The 7,548-nt window shown below is 41.0% G+C and overlaps 1 protein-coding gene across 1 annotated transcript in view; it reads right to left on the minus strand.

Moving 5' to 3' along the window:
* The window catches only part of armc8 (armadillo repeat containing 8), a 77,236-nt gene that overhangs the window by 32,895 nt on the left and 36,793 nt on the right, over positions 1-7,548 (minus strand). Inside the window, exons 12-13 of the mRNA XM_037686613.1 lie at positions 4,660-4,755; positions 394-476 (exon numbers count right to left, since the gene is read on the minus strand). Of these exons, the coding sequence (XP_037542541.1) occupies positions 394-476; positions 4,660-4,755 (179 nt within the window). The remainder of the gene's footprint in view (positions 1-393; positions 477-4,659; positions 4,756-7,548) is intronic.

The following is a 7,548-nucleotide window of genomic DNA, read 5'->3' on the forward strand; positions in this document are numbered from 1 at the left end:
TATATATATATACATATATATGTGTGTGTATTTTTTTTATTCAAACATAAAAAATAAAGCATACCTCTAGTCCCTCAGAATAAGAACAACTGGTCTAAAGCCAGTGTACTTACCATTAGGATGCAGGGTCTCATGAGATTATTTGTAACGTACAATCTGACACCGTTAGGTTGATGAACTAATGGAGCTTGACACTGGTGCTACCGCTTTTGTTATGGAATATATTACTACTGCTCATTTTAATTCTAAGTATTTATTTTACCAATAAAGTTAAGCCTTCTCCATAGCATTTTGAGTAGGAGGCTAATGGCTCAAGAGTAGGAGACAAGTGTTTTCCCAACAGAAACATTGCACATAGATGTACATTTTGATCATAGTTTAAGAAAACCTCACCTGACTGCTGCTAACCGAACTTTAATGCTGGATTCTGATAGGCCACTAACTATTCGGTCCATCATGTTCTCCGTCTCTGTGATCTAAGGATGAAGGTTAGAATTTGAGCACATTTGCACAAAGTCCATTTGCAAGCAAAACCATGTTATGCATATACTACTGTCCCTGAAGAAAGAAACGAGGTACAACACATGAAGTATGGGGATATCACGCACCTGTATGTTCTAGCTGAAGACACCTCTAATCACGCCTTTGGGGAAATTATATGTGATATTGTCAAGTAGGTGCCTACACTATATATCATCATCTTTATTCTTCAGTTCGATAGCCGCTCTTCACCAAGCCCAGCTGTGCAGTGGGGCAGTCAGGTCTTGTACCTCGTCTCTCTTTACAAGGGAACAGTAGTTATTATACATAACATTATGTTCCCTTCCAGTCGATTTCCACGGTACAACACATGAACTATGGGACATATATAAACACCCTGCAGAGCAGCCATCAAACCTGGGTCAAATGCAGCATTTTTCTGTAGCACCTTTGACCCCAGCAGAAAGAAAAGAGTGAGCCACAGAGGGGGCTGTCATATCCAAATGATAAAACTTAACAAATGTGTGCATTGAAACCAGCTGGCCCCAGCACAGATGTCACTCACAGGTACCCCTCTAAATGAATCCCAAGACAATTTTACTTCCCTGGTGGAGTGCGCACCAAGTGAAGGAATTGGGAGATCCCTGCTATGGTAAACTAGAAAAAAAGCGTCCACAATCTAGAGGGAGAGTATCTGTGTGTGATGCTAACCCAGCCAAGGGCAAGTCTCTGTCCAGACAATCAGATGATCACACAGTGTGTGGCAGGGCACATGTAGGGCACCATGTATGCAACCTACTTGGACACTTCAGTATCCAGTATCCTCAGTAGATAGGATATCAAGTATTCTACCTACTGAGGGCTGAATAGTCATGGACCTGTAGTCTGAAAGTATAATATTTGGGATATATGCTGCATTTAGTCACAGGTTGACCATGTGAAGCTAGAAGCAATTTACACATTCATTTTGCAGTTGTCAATACAAGAAGCAGGGTAACTTTATAGTAAAGAAACCTCATCTCTACCAATTCCAATGGTTCAGGAGCATTGCAGAGTCTTGAACAACACAGTAAGATCCCAGCAAAAGATACTGGTTGGATAACAGGTTTTAGTATTCAACCATCTTTCAAGAAATGCAATGCCAGAAGATGAGCACCTGGCATGACCTCATCAAATCTAACATGGCAGGTAGAATTAGCTGTCTGGTAAAACTTAACTGTAGAAAAAGAGGACAACAACATCCAACAACTCTTGCAGAAATGTTAAAACATCAATTGCTGAACACTGAAATGGAGCAATGTGCTTGACCCTTTATGAGTGGGGGATTATCCATTATGAGTGCATTATCCATTATCCAGTGGATAATGCCTGTGCACTCTGGATTGACGCTACCACAGCAGGAGGATGCCCATTGGCTAGCAAGCTGGATTTTTCAGCAGGTAGGCATACAGCTTCCACAATTCTAGTTGTTCATTAAATGTCTTTTGAACAATTGTTGTGCCCTGAGAAACATTTAACGTGCCCAAACTGCAATGTTTTAGTGCAGCTATAGCGTGGTTTGGGAAACTGTGCTTTGAGGGACTGAGTGGAGGAAATGCACTGCCTTATAGGGCAGGAACCACGAATAATACAATCAGGACACCTATTGAGCAGTAACTGACGAAGTGCAGTCCTACAGCTAAGAGAACTGTCTTCTTTATCTGATATGTTAATACTGTTTGAAGACTTGCAGGGACTTGATCCAGGTCAAATAGCAGGTAGCTTGGCCATGGTTCTGAGGCTGTACTGGATAGGAGCTCAGACTCAGGACTGTGAACTCACTGGTAGCACTCACAAATGGTGGGAATAATCTTGGAGAAGCTGTGAGCTCGACTTTGGCGTAAAGGAACAATTTGGCTGTTTTAGAGTTTCCATCAGAGGAATATATACTAGCGAGACTTTAAAAAAGGCAGAAACAGCAATTCACAAGTTCTGCCTGACCCAAATTGTGGCCTTGACGCCGGATTTATCTCAACTCCTCCTGGAATGTTTTGAAAACAACAAAGATGCTTTGACTGTTTCCTCACCCCTCTCTTCCCCAAGGCCGTGGACATGTGACAGAACCTCAACTGAGCTGAAGATGAATGTCACATCTTATCTGGACAATGGCTGAGAGGGGGGGCTCTGGACTATGCTACGACTTTCCCTTAAAAATTCAATGTTTTCACCGGCCTATATGTAAATGTATAATGTCTGTTTATGTTGCTTTTCTGTGGTAGGATTTTTTGATGCCTCAAATTGTGCCCTGTCTAGGACACGGTGTGAGAGATCTTTTTTTTTAATACCGTCTCTCCTCATGTTTTCTTTCCTTTTCTAACCACTGTTTTTGTTAGTCCAAACAGGTCTCCCGAGTAAATGCGTCTTCGAGGCTCAATGTGATTTATCTGTTTAAATAAAGGTTGAATGAATGAATGAAAAAGACTAACAGGCAATGCCACTCTCTTTGATGGAAGTGCTGGTACAAACAGTTTGTGCGTGCTCATCATGCCATGTCTGGAATGATAGAGTGCAGTGCTCAAGTGTACTTCTTCCTCAGCTCAACTTTTGCCTGTATGGAATCGAGAGATTGACCAAACAGTTCATTAGCCAGCCCTGGTTCATCTAGGTCAGGGGTCTGCAACCGTTTTGATCAAGAGCCATTTCTGTCCCTTCATTTACAAAAAAATGTGTGAGGATCCACAAAACCTGCTACAATTGTGATTACAAACTGATGGCCAATGGGCCACTTTGAGTTTGTTGGGAGGGGGACTTATGTCCAGTGGGTGTGACATTATAAAACTCAAATTATATAATGAATTTAAACATTTATTAATAAGTTTACATCTTAGAACAAAAACAAATAGCCGCATTATATAAAGAAGGGGGAAAAAAATAGTTTATACCAATTTTAATAAAAATTAAAACATTGAACTCTGAAGGTTTATGTGAGGAAAAATAATTATCACACTTTGAAGTAATAATTCAAAAATTTGTAGTATTGTGCAAAAATTTATTAAAATTTGCCACAAAAAAAAACTAAAGAAAAGTGCCAAAACTAGCCTTTCTGCTGTGGGTATAAAAACATATGTGCAATTAAATTTAATTTCTGTTTTGATCAAAGCTTCAAAGGAGCTGCAGAAGAGGGACTAGAAACCTGCACGTGCCTACAGAGCCTCAGATTGCAGACCCTTGATCTAAGTAAACCCTGTCCGGGACATCTAAGAGTGTCCTCACATCCAGTTTTTCAGCTGCTTGCATGTTTACAGAGAAAAGAAAAAGCGCACACAGCCGCGGTGGCAACACCCTGACCAGACACAAGTTCATCATCTTCCGACAGACCATGAATGTCAAGGTCAATGCCCAGCACGTCCTTGTCTCTCTAATGGAGGGCCAGTTAAAACTGAACTTGAGCAGCATTCTTTTCATTTTCAGCTAACCTCTACATATACGTGGTCTTCTCAGCTGGAAGAGGGGACCCTGACAGAATAAAACTGTCCTCGCTGGACCCTGATAAAACAAGGTACCCAACTCGGAGTACTAGGTCTAGCAGTAGCTTCTTACAGCACTTTCTACAAAAGCTTCTCCAGGGTCAAATGATGAGGCTGGCAACAGAACACACATGCTCTGTCAACGCTCTCTGGGCATGAATGATCCCTAAGCAGACTGTACAAGTTTCTTGCTGGACCTTCTCATGGAGCAAGAAGAACAACCCCTGAGGATGAGGGCAAATTAAACATCTCTGCTTCGCTCATGTTGACTTTGTGCTGATGCCAAGCTACAAAAGCCAGAGAAAAAGGAAAACTCTAAACCAGTGCTTTGCGGGCAGACATGTCATCCAGAGGCAGCCGTAACCAACACCAACAGAGTAGTTGAGCTCATTCTGAGCAGGCTTTGTGAGGCACAGAGCTAACTATAATTCAAGAGGTGCTCTCAGTGAGGCGAAGAGCTTAATAACTGAGGAATGACTGTGGTGACACTTTTAAATATTTTCCTCTGAAAATGTGGAGTGCAGGCGGGGCCTGTCACTTGTTGTCATCATGTTATTTGCACAAAGGCGTGATTAGAGGAGTCTTCAGCCAGGACACAAGAGGTTGTGACATCACCATACTTAATGTGTTGTACTGAGTAAAATGACTGAAAGGGAACCATGAGGGACAAAACCTTTTTGCGTATGTCTTCATCATTGGAGCCGAGGGAGGCGTAGAGTTTGAAAGCAGCTTGCCTTAGCTCATGTGCATGTTTCAGATCATGGTCCAACTGTAGATAGAAAAAAGTAGTAAAAAACTTCTGATATATTTACAGTAATGGCAAGTAGTATGCATTCATAGCTTTACTGATCAACATCTTTCAATGGCTAAAAATAAAATTTCCAACAGTTACTGCAACACAGCTTATTATCATTATTGCCATCTGAAAGTATGAGCTCAGTTTTATCCCTTAACCCTCTAAAGGTCTTTTAACTTTGTGAGAATAACTGTTCTGGGAGGGAGGGGATCGAGTACATAATGTCTGAAAAATACAGGTTAATATTTTTGTCATATTCAGTCAATTTTTTAAGAATTTCTCGTCTGAAATATAAATACCAAACGCAAATGATTTAAAATGTTTTAGCTCATTAAGGACATTTAGTTTTATAAAACACTGCATTTTTAATTAACTTTTTTTTTTTATCCATAGCTATTTTTTTTAAAAGAGATGCCTCCATCTTAGGATGCTCCAAATGGAAGTTTCGACATTTTTTGAAGAATTCCTATCTGAAGTCATGGGAGGCCGCCCTACACCCTACACCCTCCCCGACCTTCTAGACTGGGTAGTTGGCAAAGAAGCCCTGGTTTTGGTCAGACCTACACAAGTTGGCCGCTGTCAGCCTTGGGAGGTCCACTCCGTTTGTCTACTTATGAACATTGCAAGTGTGTTTTTGTTCTTTACAAATGAAAAACTAAAATAAACTGGACAGTCACAGCCCAGTCTAGCTGAAAAACTATGTGGCAATATTGCCTCATTTTTGGTCAAGCCTGCACAATAAGGCACTGAGGGAATACACAGAATGACCTGGGAGAAAGCATAACAGGATCTAATCTAAAAAAAAAAAATACAACACAGACATTTCAGAGATTACTTAATTTCAGTAATGACTGTTTTTGTTTTGAAAAGAACGATTAGAATAATGCATAAACTTTATTATAATGAACATACACAATCCCATAATAAACTGCAATTATTTAAAACTAGAGATCTTGTTTATGTGAAAAAAAAAAAAAAAACTATAAAAATCAGCCTTAATTGCCATTTCAAATTTTAAAAATGTACTCCAGTAATTAAATATTCATAACCATCAGGGTGGCTGAGATGGGTACAAAATGGGGAAAGTCAGTTAATGTGGGTAAAGATGGTTAACTGAATAACTGAATAACTTAAAAGTTTACAAACAGGACTCCAAAAAAGTTGGGACACTAAACAAATTGTGAATAAAAACTGAATGCAATGATGTGGAGGTGCCAACATCTAATATTTTATCCAGAATAGAACACAAATCACAGACTAAAAGTTTAAACTGAGAGAATGTATCATTTTTAAGGGAAAAATCTGTTGTTTCCAAATTTCATGGCGTCAACAAATCCCAAAAGAGTTGGGACAAGTCCATTTTTACCACTGTGTGGTATCCCTCCTTCTTCTTACGACACTCAGACGTCTGGGGACAGAGGAGACCAGTTTCTCAAGTTTAGAAATAGGAATGCTCTCCCATTCATGTCTAATACAGGCCTCTAACTGTTCAATCGTCTTGGGCCTTCTTTGTCGCACCTTCCTCTTTATGATGTGCCAAATGTTCTATATAGGTGAAAGATCTGGACTGCAGGCTGGCCATTTCAGTACGCGGATCCTTCTCCTACGTAGCCATGATGTTGTGATTGCTGCAGAATGTGGTCTGGCATTATCGTGTTGAAAAATGCAGGGTCTTCCCTGAAAGAGATGACGTCTAGATGGGAGCATACAGGTCCTTCTCAAAAATTAGCATATTGTGATAAAGGTCATTACTTTCCATAATGTAATGATAAAAATGAAACTTTCATATATTTCAGATTCATTGCACACCAACTGAAATATTTCAGGTCTTTAATTGTTTTAATACTGATGATTATGGCATACAGCTCATGAAAACCCAAAATGCCTGTGCCAAAAAATTAGCATATCATGAAAAGGTTCTCTAAACAAGCTATTAACCTAACCATCTGAATCAACAACGTAACTCTAAACACCTGCAAAAGATTCCTGAGGCTTTTAAAAACTCCCAGCCTTGTTCATTACTCAAAACCGCAATCATGGGTAAGACTGCCGACCTGACTGCTGTCCAGAAGGCCATCATTGACACCCTCAAGCAAGAGGGTAAGACACAGAAAGAAATTGCTGAACAAATAGGCTGTTCCCAGAGTGCTGTATCAAGGCACCTCTGTGGGAAGGGAAAAGTGTGGCAGAAAACGCTGCACAACGAGAAAAGGTGACCGGACTCTGAGGAGGATTGTGGAGAAGGGCCGATTCCAGACCTTGGGGGAACTGCGGAAGCAGTGGACTGAGTCTGGAGTAGAAACATCCAGAGCCACCGTGCACAGGCGTGTGCAGGAAATGGGCTACAGGTGCCACATTCGCCAGGTCAAGCCACTTTTGAACCAGAAACAGCGGCAGAAGCGCTTGACCTGGGCTACAGAGAAGCAGCAATGGACTGTTGCTCAGTGGTCCAAAGTACTTTTTTCGGATGAAAGCAAATTTTGCATGTCATTCGGAAATCAAGGTGCCAGAGTCTGGAGGAAGACTGGGGAGAAGGAAATGCCAAAATGCCAGAAGTCCAGTGTGAAGCACCCACAGTCAGTGATGGTCTGGGGTGCCATGTCTGCTGCTGGTATTGGTCCACTGCGTTTTATCAAGGGCAGGGTCAATGCAGACAGCTATCAGGAGATTTTGGAGCAGTTCATGCTTCCATCTGCTGAAAAGCTTTATGGAGATAAATATTTCATTTTTCAGCACGACCTGGCACCTGCTCACAGTGCCAAAACC

This window comes from Nematolebias whitei, chromosome 13 (genome assembly GCF_014905685.2).
Source record: "Nematolebias whitei isolate Nwh7 chromosome 13, NemWhi1, whole genome shotgun sequence".
In the NCBI taxonomy this organism is placed as follows: domain Eukaryota; kingdom Metazoa; phylum Chordata; class Actinopteri; order Cyprinodontiformes; family Rivulidae; genus Nematolebias; species Nematolebias whitei.